This window comes from Scyliorhinus torazame, chromosome 1 (genome assembly GCF_047496885.1).
Source record: "Scyliorhinus torazame isolate Kashiwa2021f chromosome 1, sScyTor2.1, whole genome shotgun sequence".
In the NCBI taxonomy this organism is placed as follows: Eukaryota; Metazoa; Chordata; class Chondrichthyes; order Carcharhiniformes; family Scyliorhinidae; genus Scyliorhinus; species Scyliorhinus torazame.
In genome coordinates, this window is record NC_092707.1 from 163,054,969 (window position 1) to 163,078,427 (window position 23,459).

At 47.4% G+C, this 23,459-nt stretch overlaps 2 protein-coding genes across 4 annotated transcripts in view; both read left to right on the forward strand.

Moving 5' to 3' along the window:
• col8a2 (collagen, type VIII, alpha 2) overlaps nt 1-9,973 on the forward strand; it is a 333,274-nt gene extending 323,301 nt beyond the window's left edge. The window contains exon 3 of the mRNA XM_072501092.1: nt 274-9,973. Within this exon, the coding sequence (XP_072357193.1) occupies nt 274-2,201 (1,928 nt within the window). The 3' untranslated portion in view covers nt 2,202-9,973. The remainder of the gene's footprint in view (nt 1-273) is intronic.
• An 8,434-nt stretch (nt 9,974-18,407) lies between these two features.
• yars1 (tyrosyl-tRNA synthetase 1) overlaps nt 18,408-23,459 on the forward strand; it is a 53,737-nt gene continuing 48,685 nt past the window's right edge. Inside the window, exon 1 of one of the 3 annotated variants that reach the window (XM_072501094.1) lies at nt 18,408-18,510. In XM_072501094.1, coding sequence (XP_072357195.1) covers nt 18,456-18,510 — 55 coding nt within the window. In that variant the 5' untranslated portion in view covers nt 18,408-18,455. Of the gene's footprint in view, nt 18,595-18,814; nt 18,840-23,459 lie in introns of those variants that run through there. The other 2 variants (XM_072501093.1, XM_072501095.1) reach the window with 2 other exon arrangements.

The window sequence follows — 23,459 nt, forward strand, 5'->3', positions numbered from 1 at the left end:
ATTTTATGTTTGTCATGGCCTTGTTGATAACTGCGTAACTCTTCAAAATTAAAGCTCAATAAATTCCAATGTCATGTCATGGACAGTTGAACTACATATTGTTCATTTTGAAATTGCATTCAAATAAATAAATACTTCAAAAATACATTCAATAAATTTAAATTAATGAATGGGTATATATTATTTTATGTTTAATTAAAAACCATGAAGTAATGTTTCATTATAGATTTAATGTTTGGTAGTTGACATGCCTTTTTTTTTTTATTCTAACAGAAATTCCAGTGATTCTGCCTTCAGATCTCAAAGGTGAAAAAGGTGTTCCAGGAAAGCCTGGGCCAAGAGGTCCATCTGGAATACCAGGAATACCAGGGAAACCAGGAAATGGAAAACCAGGTCTTCAAGGACGTACTGGCCCACCTGGGGCACCAGGACTTTCAAGCTTTGGAAAATCAGGCATACCGGGACAAGCTGGTAAACCAGGCATTAGAGGAATTCCAGGACCAAAGGGTGATTTAGGACCCAGAGGGGATACAGGACCCAGAGGCCTTCCTGGGCCTCCAGGATTACCTGGGCCTTCGGGTTTCTCTGTCACTGGTAAGCCAGGAGCCCCAGGAGCTGCTGGTTCGCCAGGGCTTAGAGCAGAGCCTGGTCTGAAGGGAGAACGTGGACCTCCAGGTGACCGTGGCACCAAAGGTGAGAATGGTTATGGAAAACCAGGTTTTCCAGGTCCAAGAGGTAAGGAAGGGGTATCAGGTAAACCTGGATTACCGGGTCCACTTGGGAGAGGCAAACCAGGAATTAATGGTTTACCTGGTGGTCCCGGTGAGAAAGGTGAAGCTGGGCCACAAGGTGAGCCTGGGCCCCTTGGGCCACCTGGTCCTCAGGGGCCATCAGGAAAACCAGGATTAAATGGCATAGGAAAACCTGGTCAAGATGGGTTATCAGGCATTCCAGGATCTAAAGGTCATAAAGGTGAGCCTGGGCCATCTGGTGCTCGTGGTCTCCCTGGAGCTCCAGGGTATGCAAAGAATGGAATGAATGGATCTAAAGGTGAGCGAGGACCTCCTGGGAATCCAGGCGCATCAGGAATCAATGGTGAAGCAGGAATAAATGGCATGCATGGTGAACCTGGAGCCAAGGGCAAATCAGGGTCTCCAGGGTCTATGGGCTCCAAGGGATTAATCGGAAAACCAGGTGCCCCAGGTGCCAAAGGTGAAATTGGGATTGTTGGTCCACCAGGTCTGAAAGGAATGCAAGGTGACCACGGGCTAAATGGGTTACCTGGGAAACCAGGTGTGCATGGAGAGAGAGGTTTAACTGGACTTCCAGGAGCACCAGGTCATATTGGCCAAAAAGGAGAGGTTGGACATACAGGGCTCCCTGGAGCACAAGGATTAGCTGGTCATGTAGGATTCAAAGGGGAACCAGGACAAGCAGGACAACCAGGACCTAGAGGTTCTTCGGGAATACCTGGTCTTCAGGGGCCATCAGGACCCATGGGACCAATCGGTTTACCAGGTACCAAAGGAGAACCAGGGCCACCAGGTTTGCCAGGAAATGGCAAAATAGGTCAACCAGGAATTACAGGACCAACTGGTCCATCTGGAACTCCTGGCATACCAGGCATGATGGGAACCCAAGGTCCACCTGGGTCACCTGGGCCACCAGGCACACCGGGGGTCATCATTAATGGGGAAATAACAGGTGTGGCTAGCCTTCATGTAGATGGAGCTGTGGATGGTGCAAAAATACCAGAAGGGAAACTTGGAAAACCACAGTATGGAAGAGGAGAAATTTCTGCAAGGGTAGCTCCTGCGTTCACTGCAATTCTAACAAAGCCATTTCCACCATCAGGGGCGCCCATTAAGTTTGATAGGATTTTGTATAATGGACAAAATGGTTACAATCCAGCAACTGGACTATTCACGTGTCAAATACCAGGTGTCTACTACTTTGCTTATCATGTGCATATCAAGGGAACCAACATCTGGGTGGCACTGTACAAGAATAACGTGCCTGCAACATACACATATGATGAATACAAGAAAGGATACCTTGATCAAGCATCAGGAAGTGCTGTACTGGAACTTAAACAGCATGACCAAGTATGGGTCCAGATGCCTTCAGACCAAGCCAATGGGTTATATTCCACTGAATATATCCATTCCTCTTTCTCAGGATTCCTACTCTGCCCAACATAACATTGATCAACTTGAATTAGTGGATATATATATATTATGTAGTAATATACTGTATCAAGACGAACAGAGTTTCACTGGAAAAAGCACAAGTGTTATTATAATGCTACAGTTTTCCAGAATTAAAAAATAAGCCTTAAAAGCCTCTGGGTGATAACCAGCACAGTATAACAACCACACATCAGACATTCCCCTTAATGACTGCAGAAGTCTCCAGCTTATATCGCAATGGATTTAACGAGCAACTGTTGCTTTTATATGAGGAGTTAAAGGCAAAACTTAACTTCCTTTGCAATGCAAGTCGATATGATGTATATGATACTTGTACTCCCTGTGCCTACTTTTGAGCAATGTTCTACCTAAGGCTGCATTTCTTGTTTCTACACATTTATACCATCGACAGAAAAAAACTACCATATTACACGGTTGTATTCTAGTTATTATACTCATACCTTTTGAAGTGCAATACATGGTACGTGGTGTTCTATTGTGAAATCAGACAACTGTATACACTGTATACTGAGTGAGAATTAAAACATTGAAGATTCGTATAATCACCACTGCAACTTGCTTGAATTTTAAATTTCAAATTCACATGTAGTGATGACTCGAAGAAGGTTTAAGGTTGGGCAATGTGGTGCAAAGTAAATGTTTGTTTTTGTACTGTTTAGATTATCTGTATTTTGTATTATCTTAGTGAACTGCGTTATTACCGAGCCTCAACCCCGTTGAAATTAAAAGCGTGAGGAACATTGAACTGGATCTAAATCGACGCAGTCTCTTGGACACATAGAGCGCAGTTACTTACTAATTTAATTCAGTTTTCTGATTCTGCTGGAGGACTGACACTTACAGCTGCGACTATTTTTCCATTATCAAAGACTGTGAAATGTTTCTCGAGCTCAACTCAAAAACCTTGTTGACTACGAATATTAAGACGAGAGATTTATGTCCTGACAGCATCAAAATAATAGATGGCATATGTAAAATCTGTCATTGGATCCTTAAAGGGGGTATACATTGCTGGATTCAAAAGGTCCTGAAGGTGGACCGCAGTGTTTCTTGTGGGAACTGTGCTATACGTTTATCTCAAGGTGGATTGGATTAGCGCAGTTTCGTCCACATCTTTGCAACGGTTGAGACTGTTTTTCACAAGGAGGCATGAATGGAGTAGCAGTCACTTTAAACTTTATCAGTGTTTCTTTTGATTGTTATATATGTTTAAAGAGACTTTTTAATGTAAAACGTTTTTAGATCTTACATAGCCGAATAGTACATGCCATTCAAAATGCCGAGATATTTTGGTACATTCTCTACAACTGAAACTTAGTTAAAAATGATTACAACTGATTTACTTGCATTGGTTAGTTTACAAACGCCTTGCCTGTGCCTTTCTTTTGTATTTTAAAAATCTTGGGCGGGATTCTCCAGTCCCCCAGCCTCGTGTTTTTTGGTGGCGCGCTGTTCACTGGCTGTGTGATTCTCCACTCCCGCTGCTTTATCAATGAGCTTTCCCAATTGAAGACACCCCCACGCCGGGAAACCCATGGATGGGGGTGCGCTGCCAGCTGGAATAGAGAATCCCAACGGCCAGCGAATTCCGGCCCAAGTTTTTCCTTTGACCCAATAAACCTTGAATTTGGATTCTTCAGGTGCAAAGGTTTCAATGATTCTTCGGAAATTTTTTAAATAGTTTTTTTAAAAAGCTTTAACACATTTATTTCAACAGATGAATATTTTGAGTAAAATAGTATTTAAATAGCAAATTAATGTATTAATTGCTCATACACTATTATTCAGCAAAATTAAATTCAAGTGTGCAAGTAGTTGAAAGAACAAACACAAATACAAGTTACATTCCCATAATATAGCCTTTTACAAAGTTGCTACCAGTTTCTCTTTCCTACCATTGATGTGCAATAATAAAACTGCCTACTACTTAAAACTATTTTTCGTTCCAGAAATTCAGCAGCTTCCGGGTGCGATTGAACGTGACAAAAATATGGTTCTATTTTGGCCGCATATCGCGGGGTGTTTCACAGCACCTACAGTGCCAAGAAATATTGTATTATTTAACAGCAATTTGCTGTTTCTCTTGGCCTCAGCGAGGAACATCCCGTTGAGGTTGCACTTACCTCATTTCCTGCACTGGTGGATTTGGGATCTGGCCGCCATTTTTAAATGTCGCCCCAATATTTCGACCCCGCAGCCACCCCACCGTGGCCGCCAGACCCACCCACTGCACCCAACTCACCTCTAGGGGGTCCTCAAGCCCTCCCTAACCCCACCTCTTAAATACAAGGCACCCCTGGATCCGATCCCTGGGACAGGCAAGGTGACACCGGGGCACCTTGGCAATACCATCCTGGCACCCTGGCAGTACTCCTTCCAGCCAGGCTGGTGCCAGCAGGAGTGCCAGGGTATGACCCTTCCCAGAGCCCGACCACCTGGAGGTCTCTAATGGCCTGGAAGACCCTCCCAGATGCCGTTATGCCGGGTCCATGTGTGTGTGGAGCAGTGCTAAACGGCACCTTGGCGCGGTCTCTCGGGCGAGGCGGTTAGTTACCAGGCCCCGAGAGAATACAGCGCAGACATATTTAAATGAGCGAGATCCAGATCGCAATGATGTCACGTAAGATCGCATTAAATCTCGAAAGGTGTTTCAAGCGACGCAGATCCCGTGTGAGATTCAATGACCTCGTCCTGTCACCAAGTTGGATGCAATGAGACCATTGAATTATGCCTTCCATTTCTGGGTGCCTCATCCCCAGGGTGATAACAACCTGCACTCAAATGGGAGGTCCGAGGAGCGTAGGTCATTTGGAATATTTCCCTCATTATTATTTTGAAGGCGCCATATAAGGAATTAGCATAGGTTTATATGCTAATGTTGGTAAGTGTTATGGAGGAGGGTGGGGTTGGTGTTAATTTAAACCAAAGAGATTTTTCCTCACACCACCCTTCTGTAAACAGAAAGATGTTTTGACTTTCTTCCCCCCTTCATAAGTGGTAATCTACTTCCCAACATCTCAGTTTTGGTTTGGTCCAATTTCTATTCATAACCCCACAGCAAACTCAAGGTAGGATGAACTTAAAGGGTTATTTTATTTGCACACACTGAAATTCAGGGGATGGTTTCCGTGATACCCACTTTGCGCTCATACAATAAAAGAGGGATAGAGAAAAGAAAGGTTTACAGTGTAGAGAACGCATAGAAAATAAATATTGTTTCACGTGGGTCCAATGTCCAGAATCAAAGTCCAATGAGGTGTTCCTTCACAGAGGTCTGTGGGTTGAATACCTATGCTCTATAAGTCACTTTTCCAGTGGAGTTGACTTCACACAATGAAATTGGCATGCAGAAATGAACAATTGAGGCAATAGCACAGATGTTCCAGTAGAAGCAATGTAGATGGGGCCAGGTATTCAATCTGGGCAGAGCCCCAAAATGCTGTGTGCTTCTAATTAGATGGTAAAATGGCAAACTGAGGTTTTGCATTCCAGCAAGCCAATATTACTGGTTCCACAAGCTAGGTGTATCCCAACTCTCCACTCCGGATTTGAAAAAGTGTGTATGAAAAGGGTATGTATCTCTCGTCTGAGTCCCTGAGATTGTGGAATGTCTCAGTCATTAAGAATTGAAAGGAAGGTTGCAGGGCCCTTTGTGTTAGCAGATTAGCAGACTCCAGTTGGTCAATCCAGTTTACGAAATGCACAATGTCCTTTGTATAGGCTGTCTTTGAAAATGACCTGGGCAGCCCACAATGTGTCATTAGTGTCGCTTCAGAGATAACGAGGTGCATGTTTCTTCAAAATTGCCAGATAGCTCCTTTTCTTTCGGTGGGAGGGTCAAAGACAAATGTAGATTCAGCCTTTTAAAAATGTCTTTGCCCAGTTTTTAACATCTCAGAAATAGCCATGATGATATCTATATTTTGTAAAAAAAGTACACAGGGTGAAGACTTCTTCCCCTCACCTAAGTGATTGGCTCAGCTTGAGGGGGTATGGAGGAGGAAAAGCTGGGCTGCAGATTACAATGAGGGGGTGTCTAGGTGGTCAGGAAAGAGCATTGTGGGGGTTTGCAGTAATGTTAGAACTCCGCAGAGTGCGAATGGTGGTGAAGGAGCTAGGCTCGGGGTTGGGCCCATAAGGAGTTGGAGAGAAGATCTGGAGGTCAGCCAGAAGTGAGGTTGGAAATCTCAGGGCCAAGGCCAGCAGGGATTAAGGTGAGCACTAACTTTATTTTATTCCATGCTGAGCTGTAGTCTTCTCAGAGGCAGCCAGCAATGATGCAGGTACATGTGCAAGCCAAAGTTTGCAGAGGGAGTCAAAGTAGGCATTAGGCTCACAATTTGCAAATGTTAATGGTCTTATGCCTGGTTCTGACATGGGTGAAGGATGTTTGACCTGTATCAGAGTAACATAAAACATGGCGTGCACCACAATTGAGTATGTGCCGTGTGGAGGCCATTTTAGACACAAACCAGCATTCATAACACCAAAACCCTGGGCACGGTGAAGCAAAATTTATAACCCTTTAAATTTCAATGTTAGTGACTGATTCTACAGAATCGAAACATGATACAAAACCATTGGTTAACTGGGCTCTGCATAGAAAGTGATGCCTAATTTAAAATATTCTGTACAGAAGACTCTAAGGGGACAATTTTCCGACCCTCTTATGCTCCGGCGCAAATCCCGTTATGGCCTGAAACCCTTGCAAGAGGGCCATAAAGGGATTTGCGATGGGGACATCGCAGAATAAGTTCTTCCTGCCCCTCGCCAATGAGGTACCATATATTTTAATACATTTAAATATTCTAGATCAGCTTAATGATGAATGTTCCGGGAATGTCAGGTGTTCTCTGTGACGCCAGCTGGAATCACTATTGGCCTCCAAAAATGTAGACCAGATGTGATGACCACGCTGGGGGCTTGGAGGCCAGTGTAACCGCAGGGTGGTCATTTCCCTGGCACTAGCACCCTCACAGTGCCAATCTGGCACTGCAAGGTTGGCATTGCATGAGCGGGGCTGAAGAGGGCAGGGCCTATAGGGAGACCCATTGGGAGGGCCCCATGCCAGCGATCCTTGGGGGTGGGGGGAATGGGTTTATGCCGGCAATCATTGATGGGGTGGGGGCCGGGAGTGGGGTGGCAGTCTTTAACTTCATTTTGAGATCGGGACATCATTTAAAAATGGCTCCTTGATTTCTGTGGAGCCGGGTTTCTTGGTCTTTAGGCCTCGCCCCTCACAATGACGCCGCAAAGCACATACCTCCCCTCTAAAAAAATGACAAAATGTGGAAAGATCTCAATGGAGCACGTGGGAGAAACACACAAGGGGCGGGATTCTCTAATCCCACGGCAGAATGTCAACGCCATCGTAAACGGCGTCACGTTTTACGATGGCGTGAAGGGGCCGACGACTAATTCTGGCCCGTAAAAGTGGCCAGCATGGCACTGGAGCGGTTCACGCCGCTCCATCTGCTGATCCCGATGTGAACTGGGCGCCGCTGGATCCGCGCATGTGCAGTGGCTTCCGGGGCTGGTTTAGCACACTCGGCTCAATCGCTGGTTTTTAAAGCAGACCAAGGCAGGCCAGCAGCACGGTTCAATTCCCGTACCAGCCTACCCGAACAGGCGCCGGAATGTGGCGACTAGGGGCTTTTCACAGTAACTTCATTGAAGCCGACTTATGACAATAAGCGATTTTCATTTCATTTCATTTCAACGCGCCAGCCCTGACGCAACACGGTGCAGGAGTACAGGGGCTGGCGCGGTAGAAACGACAAGGTCCCGCCGGCTGAGAGCAGGTGTGGACGCCACGGGTGGGACTCGGCGATTTTACGACGGCCGCTCGGCTCATCCCGGGCCGGGAATCAGCGGGCCGGCTGTGTAGAGTGGCTCCTGACCGGCGTCGCACCAACCACGCCGGCGCCAATGGCGCCGGTTCTCCGCTCTGCTGTAAATCGCCTGCCGGCGTCGGGGCGGCATGGCACGATTCGCGTCGGTCAGGGGGATTCTCCGGCCTGGACCCGTGCTCAGAGAATCCGCCCCAGTTTTCAGTCAGACCATGGGGCGGGATTTTCCCCTACCCGGCGGGGCGGGGGTCCCGGCGGGATGGAGTGGCGGGAACCACTCCGGCGTCGGCCGCCCCAAAGGTGCAGATTTCTCCGCACCTTTAGGGGCCTTGAGGGGCTAGGCCCGCGCCGGAGTGGTTTCCGCTCCACTGGCTGGCGTGGAAGGCCTTTGGTGCCACGCCAGCCGGGGCCGAAAGGACTCTGCCGGCCGGCGCGAGTCCGCGCATGCGCGGGAGCGTCAGCAGCTGCTGACGTCATCCCCGCGCATGCGCAGCGGGAGGTGTCTCTTCCGCGTCGGCCAAAGTGAAGGCTGTGGCCAAGGCGGAGGGAAAAGAGTGGCACAGGCCCGCCCGCCGATCGGTGGGCCCCGATCGCGGGCCAGGCCGCCGTGGGGGCACCCCCCGGGGCCAGATCACCCTGCGCACCCCCCCCAGGACCCCGGAGGCCGCCCGCGCCGCCTTGTCCCGCCGGTAAGAGAGGTGGTTTGATTCTCACCAGTGGGACAGGCATTCCAGCAGCGGGACTTCGGCCCATCGCGGGCCGGAGAATCGGCGGGGGGGGGGCCCGCCGACTGGCGCGGTGCGATTCCCGCCCCCGCCGAATATCCGGTGCCGGAGAATTCGGCATTCGGCGGGGGCGGGATTCACGCCAGCCCCCGGCGATTCTCCGACCCGGCGGGGGGTAGGAGAATCCCGCCCATGGTACTTTGCCATTTTGGGGGAAAATCCCATGACCTTTTATGGAACAACATAGATTCACTGTGCACAAATTACACTTTGTGAGAAAGATAAATCATAACAAATTGAATTGGAAATTCATGGCAGAATCCAGCTTTGAAAGAACTTGCTGCTGATAATAATTGTCCCAGTCTTTAAAATATAATTTTCAAATCACATGTACTGCAGTGAAAACCATATATCATTTTGACAACTGACTGAATACTTTTGCTTTACATTGCCGGTGAAAGCGGAGAGAGATGCCAAAGTTTATTTTATATCGAAAGGTCCACCACCTAAATTAAACATGAATTTTTTTCAAACTGAACTGCTACAATTATTGTGAAAAAGTGCTACATGCACCTCCACACTCCTTAATAATGTCAAAATGTGCAAATGAAAATATAAAAGATATCCATTATTCAAAACAAAGGCACTGGTCAAAGACTTGGAAAGATGGGCAGGTATGGATTTGTTAACACTAATCTAACTATGCATTTGCTAATTAGTGTTTAGAATACAGCAAACTGACACCTTCACCCTTCCACGATAAAGACAACACAAATTCTAGCTATGCATTGTACTTTATTAATCAATTGTTGAGTCAAGTCTCAATATGGCAATTTCAGCATGATAAAATTGCATTCCAGTGTTCAATACTATATGCAACTTTTGATGACCTGTTGTTTTCACATTTTAAACCCGTGTGATCCCATGGTATTGTTAATGGGTTGTTAATTATGGAGAAAAACAGACATTCGCCCCTGTTGGTTAAAATAAGAATTTCACCTTCTCTGGCTATCATTGTCTGATATAGAAGGGTAGGTTCTCTTTTGTAAATACTTATATGCACTGTAATAGTAACTGGTAAAATGCACTCTTATTTTATTTGAACTGAAAACCAGACTCTTTTTTGAAAGCTAAACTACTTGGTTGTATTGATACAATATCAATAAAAGTTTTCTGATGTAAAAATAAATTACTCTTAGTCCATTTTGTTTAGGTGCGTGCATTAAGAGGTTTTCTGTTTCTTTACAAGCCTTATGGGCGGGATTCTCCGTTGGCTGACGATTGGGCAGAGAATCGGTTCCAACGCCAAAATCGCAGCGGGCGCCGATTTGATGCCAAATCGTAATTCTCCGTCACCTCGCCAGCGGCGTCAATGAGATCCAGAACGCGCGTACAGTAAACACCGTTTGCATGGCATTAGCAGGCCTGACCCAGTATTCACCGGAGCCTCCGCGATGCTCCGCCTCCAATGCGCCAAGTTCTCGATGGCACGGCTCACTAGTGCTTTTAAAACTCGTGAAACCGGCATCCTGGCTGTTGAGGGAGAGGGAGGGGTACAGAAAGCGTCCAACATCGCCATAATTTGCTGACAGTTGTGCCACTGGCCGGGGGAGCTTCTGGCAGAGCCAGGGGGCGGGCATGGAACACCATTAGCCGGCAAGACAGCCGCTGACAGCGCACTGTGAACCTAGATCCATGGGTCGTATAGGTGTACCCCCAGGCCACCCCTCAGGTGTCCACTGGTCCAGCTGATCCATCAGCTGTGTGGACGCGCTCCAGCACAACCAATGCCATTTTGTTGACTGGGTTGAGTGTGTATGGGGATTGCAATATATGCAGTTGCAGTTTGTCACCCTCCCGAGTGTCAATCACGACCCAGCGAATCCCACACCGTTTTCCATTGGAATCGGTTGTGCTCCATGTGGCGCCGGTAATAGCCCTTAACAGCTTAACAGTAGCTGAATCAGTCCAGGTTCATTCGCCACCGTGATTACTGTTGTGAAAGTCCACAAATTCTGCCCCAACATGAACACTTAGTGCTGGATTCTCATATTTTGAGGCGATGTCGGGAAGAATTGTCTAGTTTTACAATGAAAATGTCGGCGGCGCCTTCGCACCAATGCTCCGCCTGGCGGAGGGCTAGCAGCCGTGCTACGTAAAGACCCCGGCTTTACCTGCAGATACCGATGGAGAATTGCTGGGTCCATGGCCGCGCATGCGACTGTGGAGATCTGTGGCGGACACACGTACAACAGGGCACCGGCCACGCGGGGACCCAGCCTGCCAGATAGTGCCCCCCTGTAACCCTCCTTTCCACCCCCGAACAACCCCCCCCCCCGACTGTGGCGGTGCTGGACACAGTCTGCAGCCACCACGCAAGGTCCCCCAAAACTGAGGGCACGCGTCCGATGCCGTCGGGAAGTCGGCTCATCGTTGGCAGCGCAACAGGAGAGGGCCTCGGGTGACGTCCTGAGGCGAATGGCATATGGCGTACTCAGTGATTACGTCGTTTTTGAAGGGCGGAGTATCTGAAAAACAGCAACGCCCCCGATTTCGGCGTAAAAACGGATTCTCCGGCCAATAGCCAAATGCGATTTTGCCGTCGGAAATCGGAGAATCCCGCCCGAAGTCACAGGAACGGAGAATCCTGCCCAATATTACTACATCTGAAAATGCTTTACAACACATGTTTACTAAGTCCCCTACAGGGATCAGAAATATTAAAGCTCCACACTTGGTCTGTTCTCACCCGATATCTGCTCACACACACTTACTGCGTATTTGGTTGCGCAAATGAAACATACACTTCCTGCGGGAGTGCTGGTTTTCGTCATCAGGACTATAACCATGGCAATCTTTAATTTTCCCAGGTGCAGCACAGTGGCGCAGTGGGTAGTGCTGCTGCCTCACGGCACTGAGGTCCCAGGTTCGATCCCGGCTCCGCGTGGAGTTTGCACATTCTCCCCATGTATGCGTGGGTTTCGGCCCACAACCCAAAGATGTGCAGGTTAGGTGAATTGGCCACGCTAAATTGCCCCCAAATTGGAAAAAGAAAATTGGGTACTCTAAATTTAAAAAAAAGAATTTTCTTTAGCACTGGGGAGCTGAGCTTAGAGATCAGGCTGCCATTTTGAAAGGGTGCCCCGATCACTTCATGGACACTACCCCACACCCGCCAAGTGAGGACACCCCGCTATGCGGTGCCTGGGGATCCCCCCTCTTCAGGTCCCCAAAGCCCCTACAGCACCCCCTCCCTTCCTGGACCCCCGCCCATCACACCCCCCCAACCTCCTAGAGGCCCCTGCTTACATTCCCTGCACTCCCCCACCCTTCAAACCCCTCCTCCACCCTCATTTCATAGGCATGGCCCTGCTCGGCCCCGACCCTTGGCGATGCAACCCTGGCACTCAGTCATCCTTGCACTGGCACCCTGACATCCAGGCAGTGCTCCTACTAGCATGGCAGTGCCATCCAGGCATCTTGGCAGTCATAGGGTGGCAGTGCCAGGGTGACATCTGGGAAATGCCATAGCACCCATGTTCCAGAGGGAGGGCCAGGGGAGCCACCCTGCACTTACCCTGGCCACGCAGGGGTATCTGATGGCCCAGGAGACTCCCCCAGGTGCCGTTCCGCCGAGCCCACGTTTGTGTGGAGCAGCACGATCGGCACCCAGCTGCAGCCTCCCTGGGGAGCAGCGCCTGGTCATGCCCATTTGGGGCAGAGTTCCGACTCCGTCATCTTGCGAGATTTCAGGAGGTTCGTTGGTAGCCTCTCCCAGGATTCTCCGGTCACATTGTGCTATTGCTTGAGATGTAGCAGACATCCTGGGCGAGATTCTCCGACCCTCTGCCGGGTCGGAGAATCGCCGGGGGCTGGCGTGAATCCCGCCCCCGATGGTTGCCGAACTCCCCGGCACTGGAGATTCGGCGGGGGCGGGAATCGCGCCGCGCCGGTTGGCGGGCCCCCCCCCCCCCCCCCCCCCCGCGATTCTCCAGCCCGGATAGGTCGAAGTCCCGCAGCTAAAATGCCTGTCCCGCCGGCGTAGATTAAACCACCTATCTTACCGGTGGGACAAGGCAGCGCGGGCGGGCTCCGGGGTCCTGGGGGGGGGGGGGGGGGGGCGCGGGGCGATCTGGCCCCGGGGGGTACCCCCACGGTGGCCTGGCCCGCGATCGGGGCCCACCGATCCGCGGGCGGGCCTGTGCCATGGGGGCACTCTTTTCCTTCCGCCTTCACCACGGTCTCCACCATGGCGGAGGCGGAAGAGACTCCCTCCATTGCGCATGCGTGGGAATGCCGTCAGCGGCCGCTAACGCTCCTGCGCATGCACCGCCTGGAGATGTCATTTCTGCGCCAGCTGGCGGGGCACCAAAGGCCTATTCCGCCAACTGGCGGGGCGGAAATCCGTCCGGCGCCGGCCTAGCCCCTTATGGTTGGGGCCCGGCCCCCAAAGATGCGGAGCATTCTGCACCTTTGGGGCGGCGCGATGCCCGGCTGATTTGCGCCGTTTTGGGCGCCAGTCGGCGGACATCGCGCCGACACCGGAGAATTTCGCCCCCTGTCTGTATGTATTCTAACCTAGGTTTTAATAATATTACTGCAAAAATAAAAACTGTAAAGTATAACAATTTCTTATTTCAACACAACAGTTACATATTAACAAGTCTTCCTTTAATTGTCTTTCTCTACTACCTTCTCAAGGACAATAAATGCTATCCATTCCAGCAAGGCTCACGTCCCATGAGTAAATAAAATAAATGCATTTTATCTGTAGGTGGAATCCATGTAGCCATCCACAAAGCCATTTGGAAATTGATACACAACAAAAGAAATTGGGTTGAACCAAATTACTGCAGATGCTGGAATTCGAAACGGGTCTGACAGCATCTGTGGAGAGAGGACGGAGCCAACATTTCAAGTCTGAATGACTCTTTGTCAAAGCTAGAGAGAACTGAAAATAGGATGAGAAAAAAAATGGGTATTCTGCAACATCTTAAACACTATTAATTCTTATCACTTTTTCATGCTGAAAATGTATTCATTGAAACAAAGCTGAAACCAAACTAAATTATAATTTTCAAATTATTGCTGTCATTTTTATCCGTTAAAGATATAAGATAGCAACATTCAACAGCAGTACCTGATGTCTTTACCTTATTATTTGGACAGGTAAACAAAAGCTATTTAAAAGTTAAGCAGAGTGAAAAGCATGCAGCAAAGTACCTACCATAGGTATCATAGAATTTACAGTGCAGAAGGAAGCCATTCGGCCCATCGGGTCTGCACCGGCCCTTGGAAAGAGCACCCTACCTAAGCCCACACTCCTATCCTATCCCCATAACCCAGTAACCCCACCCAACCCAACCTTTTTGGACACTAAGGGCAATTTATCATGGCCAATCCACCTAACCTGCACAGCTTTGGACTGTGGGAGGAAACCGGAGCACCCGGAGGAAACCCACGCACACACGGGGAGGATGTGCAGACTCCGCACAGACAGTGACCCAAGCCGGAATCGAACCTGGGACCCTGGAGCTGTGAAGCAATTGTGCTATCCACAATGCTACCGTGCATGATGTGGTGCAGGGAAAATCCAGAATCAGAGGAATGAAGAGTGTGGACAGGGGGCTGGAGATTATAGGGGTGAAAGTCATTTAAAAGATAGAGAGGGGAAAGCCACGAATGGATTTAAACACAAGGATGAGAACTTTCAATTTGAGGAATTGGGGCAACTGGAAGGCAAAGTAGATCAGCAAAGACAGGGATGATGGGTGAGCAGGTTTTGGTGTGGGGTAGGATGTGGACAGCAGATTTTAAATGAGCTGAAGCTTATAGAAAGCAGGTTATCTGCCAGAAGAACAATAGTATAGTTGAAGCTGGAGGTGACAAAGACTTGGAGGAGCATTTCACTGGTAAATGGGCTGGGGCAGTTGAAGGGAGAAATAATATTGTTATGATGCCTGTAGAGACTGATAACCTTTCGAAAGGGAATTGAATTCCTTGTAAATGACTCAAAGTAACACGTGACAAGATTTCACATTTTAAGACTTTCACTGTAAAAAACAAAAACTAAAAGCAGCATTATTACAATCCAAGATCAGACTCCAACAGCGGCTAGGATGCTGGACAGAAACCCCAATATTTTTGTAATTTTGTAAGACTGTGAGGAAAGGAGTGATTGCACAAAGAAATAAGGATATGGTATTTCAAAACAAACTTTATTACTAGCACAGTATTAAAATATTGCTAACATTACTGGTCAGTGTGGTGGCACAGTGGCTAGCACTGCTGCCTCACCATGCCAGGGACTCAGGTTCAATTTTGGCCTTGGGTCACTATTTGTGTGGGATTTGTATGTTCTCCCCGTGCCTGCGTGAGTTTCCTCCAGGTGCTCTGGTTTTCTCCCACAGTCTAAAGATGTGCAGGTCAGGTGGATTGGCCATGATAAATTGCCCCTTAGTGTCTAGGGATGTGCAGATTAGGTTATAGGGTTATGTGGATAGGGCGGGGGTGGGGGATGGGTGAGTGGCCTCGGGTAGACTGCTCTTTTGAAGGGTCACCGCAGACTCAAAAGGCCAAATTGCCTCCTTCTGCACCGTAGGGATTATATGATCACACCAGAAAATAGCTTACAATTACCCCTTAAACAATGATATTCAATAAAGTGAATATAATACCTTTAACTGCTAACATTATTCCCACCCAAACAACTAGAAAAAGCATCTCAGCTCTCAATCCACTTTAACTACCATTAGCACATAGGAATACCTGCTGTACAGAGATGTATTTTGCTTTAGCTCCACCCAGTATTGACATCCTCTTATCAAGCTGAAATCTAATGAAATCCACAGGGAATTCCCGTAATCCAAACAGAACTGCATCAGTCTAAACCACATTTCTCTTTTGAACATCGGTTTGAAATTGTTGTCGAAGGCACTGGCAAGACAGTTGGAGGATATCCTCCCAACAATTGTTTGGGAGGGCCAGACTGGGTTTACTAAGAATAGATTCTCCATTAATAATGTTTGGAGATTGCTGAATGTGATTCAGGCCTTCCAGAAGTGATCATTCGATGAATTGGTAATCTCCTTGGTGTCGTGTTGGGTGCTCTGCTACACAGACGAACCAACACGGTTGCGGATGGTACAACTCAGTTTTATTACTAACAATATTTACAATGGTAAACTGGTTACTGTGGTTCGTTCATTACCCTTGAATCTGTGGACCTATCCCTAACACTATCTTGGAGTGGCACTCAGCACATCGTGGATGTCTGAGTGGCTTGCTGTGAGCTCTGTGCCCTGAGCTGTCTCCTGCTGGAATGAGCGGGAAGTGTCATGTTCCCCGTTTTATAGTGTGTATGCTCTTGCCTGTGATTGGCTGTGGTGTTGTGTCTGTATTGATTGGTCCGTTGATCTGTCCATCAGTATGTATGTGTGTTTGCACCATGATGTTTACCTGAATATCATGACATCCCCCCTTTTGTATAAGAACATGTGCCTATGTGGTTATAAATAGAGATGTGTACTGAGTGCAGCTGAATGTGTGTGTGTGCAATATCTACAGCATGTACATGGGGCTAAACTATATACATGGGGCGATATCAGGTGCGACATAGCAACGAGGTTGTACCATGAACAAAACACGTGGAAATGTTAAACGTCAAAACGAACTCCTGTAACGACAAGGAAAAAGAGAAACATATTAACACAGTGGTATGATACATCAGTGAGTTCAATGTTCAAACAGGCTCATAAGTCCAGCCTAGTAGGTGGGCGACAAATTCGGGTTGACCACCTCAAGGGTGGGTCAGGATTCACCAGCTGAGGAATGGACCTGGCCACAGGCGACGACGGAATGGGCATGGTGGCAGGAAACTCCATGAAGTCGACATCAAGAACAACAGGAGGGCGTGGCACCGGTGTAAGTTCCCGGAGCGAGCGTGGAAGCAGGCGAAGAGCATGGTGGATGTCTGAGTGGCTTGCTGTGAGCTCTGTGCCCTGAGCTGTCTCCTGCTGGAATGAGTGGGAAGTGGCGTGTTCCCTGTTTTATAGTGTGTATGCTCTTGCCTCTGATTGGCTGTGGTGTTGTGTGTGTATTGGTTGGTCCGTTGATCTGTCCATCAGTATGTATGTATGTTTGCACCATGATGTTTACCTGAATATCATGACACTTGGATGTGGAGAAAGCTTTTGATCAGGTTGAGTGGAATTATTGGGTGTACGTGTTGTGGAGATTTGGACTAGGCGAGGAATATTTTTAATGGATTCTGGTGTTGTACCATTGGTCTGTGGGGCAGTGCTTACGAATGGTTCTAGGTATAGGAATTTCGGGCTTTAGAGAGGGACTAGAAAGGGCTGTCCCCCACAATCACAAATTCCCTTATGCTCAAAGTTAACTTTCAACAGCAAACATTTGCAGGGCTGATGCCTTCCACCAGCCGGAGTTTGCCATTGTACGAGGAATTCCTGGAGACCATTGCCTCCAGTATTGTCAGGAGTGCTACAGTGGCAGACACTTCTATCAGACTGATGGCGCCTCCATTGCATCCCTACCACTCCTGCTGTACTTCTCTTTGGAACTACTCTAACTGTAGGCTCTTGATCACCCTTGCAATGGATCAACATCCTACTTCCTCAGGTCACCCAGTTTTCCTCATTCGAAGGTGACCCCAGAACTAGGTTCTTAATTGGCTGCCTTCCAGAAGATTGAATCAAAAAGCACACTACTACTGTGAAGGAGTTTGGATGCAAAAATGGCCCTACAGCCAAAAATTCTCTATGTATGGAAAATTCTGCCCATCAACTCTCGCTCAATTGATGCTGCCAGACCTGCTGGATATCTCCTCAAACAATGAAAATGAAAATCGTTTATTGTCACAAGTAGGCTTCAATGAAGTTACTGTGAAAAGTCCCTAGTCGCCACATTCCGGCGCCTGTTCAGGGAGGCTGGTATGGGAATCAAACCGTGCTGCTGGCCTGCCTTGGTCTGCTTTAAAAGCCAGCGATTTAGCTGAGTGTGCTAAACCAGCCCCTGCAATGTGACCTAAAACAACCATTGCTTCACCCAATGGGAAAGTTTTACTTTGAACTGGATAGTTTCAGTTCAGGAATGTATTGGCAAATTGTTCGTCCTCTAAATTTTCACTCTTAAATGTGATCTCTGCACCATGAGCTCTTGTCCTGAGTTTGACCCTGGTTCTGACTTTGGGTTTGCCAAGTTCCATTTAGGTAATGAGATTCATTTATTCTGCATCAAAATGTGGCATGGTTTTAATGCCAGTAACTCTTATCGAAATATGTTTAGAAACAAAACTTTGTTTGCGATGATTGAATGAAAAGCTATGAGGGATAGAAAGGTCAGCGGAGCACAGAGAGTGATGACTGTCTAATATTGCCACTTCTCCCGGGGAATGCAATACAACCGTAACTCCTAAAATAGCCCTCCTCTCAGATTGTGCAAGGTATGTAATGCAGGTAAATAATAATTTGCCTGTGATGATACGACTGATGTGCTTGCTGTTTGCAACCTGCTGCACAGACTACACCAGACCCAGTGACAGGCGGCACTGAGGGACAAGAGCGGGCTGCAGTGCGCAGGCGCAGTTGGGCGGGGTGATCGATGATCGCGGCTCGGTTGCGTTGCCTGCGCCTGCGCAGTCCAGCGGGCGGATGATGCAAGCGGCAGTTGTGCTGCTGGAGCATCAGCTGGCGGGAGGCGCACAGGGTAAGGGCCGTGCAGTGGGGCAGGGGTATCGGCATCGACACTACGGGGCAGGCGGTGGTTGTAAGGAGACATCTCGGGGAAGGGGTAAGACACAAATCATTGAAGGGGCAGGTTGAGAAAATGGTTAAATAGCACATGCGATCCAGAGGTTTAGAAGTAGAGGCATGGAATGAAAAGGCAAGAGAGTTATAATGATCCTTTAAAGAACACTCGTTTGGCCTCACCTGGAATATTGTATCCAGCTCTGGGCAGGGCACTTTGGGAAGAAGGTGAGACGCCACATGGACTGCGGCGGTTCAAGAAGGCAGCACTCTGACCGTTTCTCGAGGGTAATTGTCTGCACCGGTTTCCTCTCACAGTCAAAAGATGTGCGGGTTAGGTGGATTGGCCATACTGTCCAAAGATTGGGTGGGATTACGGAGATAGGGCGGGGGTGTGGGCCTGGGTAGGGTCATCTTGCACTGTAGGGATTCTATGGAAATAAAAATAATGGCCGAGCTCCCCCTGTGAAATAATTTTTAAAAAATGTTTCCTGATGTGGAACGGTGGATCTGTGGGTAGCTTGGAGAAGCTGGTGTTGGTCACCTCAGAGAAGAGAAGCTTGGGTGGAAATTCAGTAGAACATTTCAAGTCATGAAGAGTGTAGACACAACAGATGTGGAGGAACTGCCCCTATTGGTGGAAGGGTCTCAAACCAGAGTTGATAGATTTCAAGGGAGGACAAAAGAACCAGTGGCAACATGCGACACACCTTTTTAAAAATAAATTTAGAGTACCCAATTCATTTTTCCAATTCAGGGGCAATTTAACGTGACCAATCCACCTACCCTGCACATCTTTGGGTTGTGGGGGCGAAACCCACGCAAACACGGGGAGAATGTGCAAGTTCCACACGGACAGTGACCCAGGGCCGGGATTGAACCTGGGACCTTGGCGCATGAGGCAGCAGTGCCTCACCGTGCGCCACCGTGCTGCCCGAGACACACCTTTTTATGTAGGTGTGGTTACAATCTGGAAGTTATCCCAAAAAGAGCGGTAGGTACAGATTCAATCATGAATTTGAAAGGGAATGGGTTTGCCCTTGAAGGGAAATTACTTGCAGGACTACAGGGAAAGGCCGGGTGAGTGGGACAAGTTAAATTGCTCTTGGAGAGAGCCTGCATGGCCTACATGGGCTGCCTTCTGTGCAATAACCATTCTGTGAATCTGTAATTGTTATTGGCTCCTTGTTCTCCCTTTCTTCCTTCCAAAATGTATCACAAAAACTTTTCTACATTGAATTTCATCTGCCCATTACAACAGCCGATGAGCTCTTGAAGTGAAGCAAAGTATCATACACACCCCTGTCTGCATCAGTGGTGCCGAGGTAGAGATGGTTGGCAGCATCAAATTCCTAGGTGTGCACATCACCAACAATATGTCCTGCTCCACCACGTCACCAAGAAAGCACAACAGTGCCTCTACTTCCTCAGGAAACTAAGAGAATTTGGCATGTCCACATTGACTCTTACTAATTTTTACAGATGTACCATAGAAAGCATCCTATCTGGCTGCATCACAGCCTGGTATGGCAATTGCTCAGCCCAAGACCGCAAGAAACTTCAGAGTCATGAACAGCCGCAAACCTGCACCCCATCCATTGACTCTGTCCACATCTGCTGCTTTGGGTAAGCAGGCAACTCTCGGCCCAAGACCGTAAGAAACTACAGAGAATCATGAACACAGCCCAGTCCCATCATACGATCCCGCCTCCCATCCATTGACTCTGTCTACAAGTCCCGCTGGGTAAGCAGGCAGCATAATCAAAGACCCCCTCCTACCCGGGTTATTCACTCTTCCAACTTCTTCCATCGGGCAGGAGATACAAAGGTCTGAGAACACTCACTAACAGGTTCCAAAACAGCTTCATCTCTGCTGTTACCAGACTCCTGAATGACTCTCTTACGGACTGATCTGATCTCTTCACACACCTTTTCTACTGAATAATACTGCACTCTATGCTTCACCTGATGCCTGTGTCTATGTATTTACATTGTGTATTTATATATGTTTATGTTTTTTTTCATGTATGGAATAATCTGTCTGGACTGTATGCAGAACAATACTTTTCACTGCCTCGGTACACACAGTAAAACAACTCCAAATCCAGGTCTATTGCTAACATTCTCTCTCTTTGCTACAGTCCAAATTTCATGTCATCTGAAATATTCAAAATAATGTTCTGCATGTCCCAAGCCTTCACGTATATCAAAACAGCAGTGGTTGGGCAACTCCACTGTATATCACCCTTCAGTGCATGATAATGTTCAGCCACTCACCGTAACTCTTTTGATCATTTAGCCAGTTTTGTATCCATGGTGATACTGTCTCTTTTATGTTTTGACTTCAGCTTTTTAAACACAATAATTCCTGGAGAGACTGATCTCTTTTAAAAATAGGTATTTGAATTTCATTGACTGACTGAAAAGATTAAACAAGAGTTGAAATTTTAAGACCTTTACTGCAACAAACAAAAAGCAGCATTGACTAAACTAGTTCAGTTGGCAACTTATGTATTCTAAAAACAGAAAAGATACCCATTAAATTTTTACAACAATTGAAAATCTGGTTTAGCACAGTGGGTTAAACAGCTGGCTTGTAATGCAGAATAATGCCAGCAGCGCGGGTTCAATTCCCGTACTGGCCTCCCCAAACAGGCGCTGGAATGTGGCGACTAGGGGCTTTTCACAGAAACTTCATTGAAGCCTACTTGTGACAACAAGCGATTACTATAGGGGCTGTTTAGCACAGGGCTGGCCTTTGGCCACATCGCTGGCTTTGAAAGCAGACCAAGGCAAGCCAGCAGCACGGTTCAATTCCCGTAACAGCCTCCCCGAAAAGGCGCCGGAATGTGGCGACTAGGGGCTTTTCACAGTAACTTCATTTGAAGCCTACTTGTGACAATAAGCGATTTTCATTTCATTTTTCATTTCAAATCCCACAGTTGCAGTTTACTCTGTTCCTTAAAGCACATTTCATTCTCCAGCAACTGGTCCAAAGTGATCCATAGCTCCTTTTTTCTTTTCCAGCTGCGCAAATTCTAATCCCCAGTGTGGATTACCCTGGGGATCCCACTCTAGCCACAACTCGGCGAACGTTCCAGCTTTGCTTAAACTCCAGCGATCTTTGTCTCTTCAATGAAGCATGTCAGCATAGCTGCTTGGGTCATTTACAAGTATGAAGATCTTACACTGTCTTCCGAGTAAAATGAACTGAGCCCCCCCACCCCCTTTAATCTTTAGCAACAAAGTCACAGAATTGTTATCAGCATAATTCAGAACAGGTCACATGAACCCACCTTCACTCCTCCATTTTACCCTCCGTTAAAGACAGTCCTAAATCACAGCAAATTCAAAATCTCATATTTGTAGCAAACTGAATACAGGGTACTTATCACAGAATTGTTAGGAGGAGGCTATTCAACCTTTTGTGCCTGTGCCGGCTCTCCAAATGAGCAAATGTGCCATCTGCCACCTTCTCCTTGTAACCGTTTTCTAGAATGTTCTGATTGACCTTGCCTCCACCACACTTAGCAACGCATTCTAGAATTTTACAGTCACTTTAAATCTGTGTCTTCTCCTTCTCTAATGGAAATAGTTTTGCCCATCTATTCTGTCCATGCACCTCATAATTTTGAATATTTCTATCAAGTCTCTTCTCAACCTCCTCTTCTCGAAGGAAGATGGTTCCAACTCCTCCAATCTGTCTATGTGACTCTTAGTTCCTCATCCCTAGAACCTCTTAACAAGCACCTTTTTGGAAAGTCCATATTCACGACATGAACTGCACTGCCCACAGCCACACTCTCCATTACATCATCAACATTTCAATCAAATTAGACAAAGTTTATCCTTAACAAATCTCGTCGATGGTAGAATATTGAATGTGGGAGTCTCATTGTCCAAATCCCTGTTTTTAGAAGGTGTTTTCAAATAATGTATTATTGGTTATATAGTTAACATGGACAAATCAAATACCAGAAAATGTATCGACACAGTGCAGTAAATATAAGTGTTGAATCCCAAGTTTCTTTACCCGTCAGTCTGGCCTCAATAAAAGTCGAGATGGATTTGCAGGTACAGCATTAGTTATTTTATTTAGCTTGCAAGCTTGATTCCTCTCACAGAAACATAGGACACGTCCAGTCTCCTATATCCAGGAAAGCAAATGAACAAAAAGACAAAGGGATCTCTGCAAATCAATTCAAATGGTATCAGGTTTCACATACTCGACGCCCATAGGTCAGCCTATATCCCTCCTGACCTGTTTGATCTATTCTGATTGGCTCACTTCCAATCCCTTCCTCTGGCCCCTATTACTCAGCATCCTTTTCTCCTGCTTTGGTGGACACACCTCTTCCTGCTTTTCCATGCGGTCTGAAATCCTTTGTCAGTGAACTCACCAGAATTAGACTGGCCTACCTCTACATTACATTAACTAATATCTCTAAAGTAACTATTTTATATCACATTCGTCATTCCCTCCTTTTATCATTCCATGATAACCGAACTATCCAATCCATAGCTACGGTTCCTCATCTAAAAAGATCCGTCGCTGCATTTCCAATTCCTGGCTTAGCCCCCCCCCCCCCCCCCCCCCCCCCTCATCTGCTGCACTCTCATGGATTTTAACAGTTAAGATTTTAGGGGCGTTGATCTGTTCCAGTGCACCCCGCATTCTACCCAACACACATTTAAGGATAGCTAGGCCCACAAAGATGCAGCCAATAGCCACCACTAAATACATGGCCATATTTATCAACCAGTCCTTCCAACCTTCAAATCCCCAGTTACCCCAAGAGCCAGGATCCTGCATTCTGTCCAGGTGATCCCGTATGTGATCCATAAATTTAGTGATGTTAGCGGTCAAGTCCTGAACTCCCATGATACACTTGCCCTGCACTATGGCGC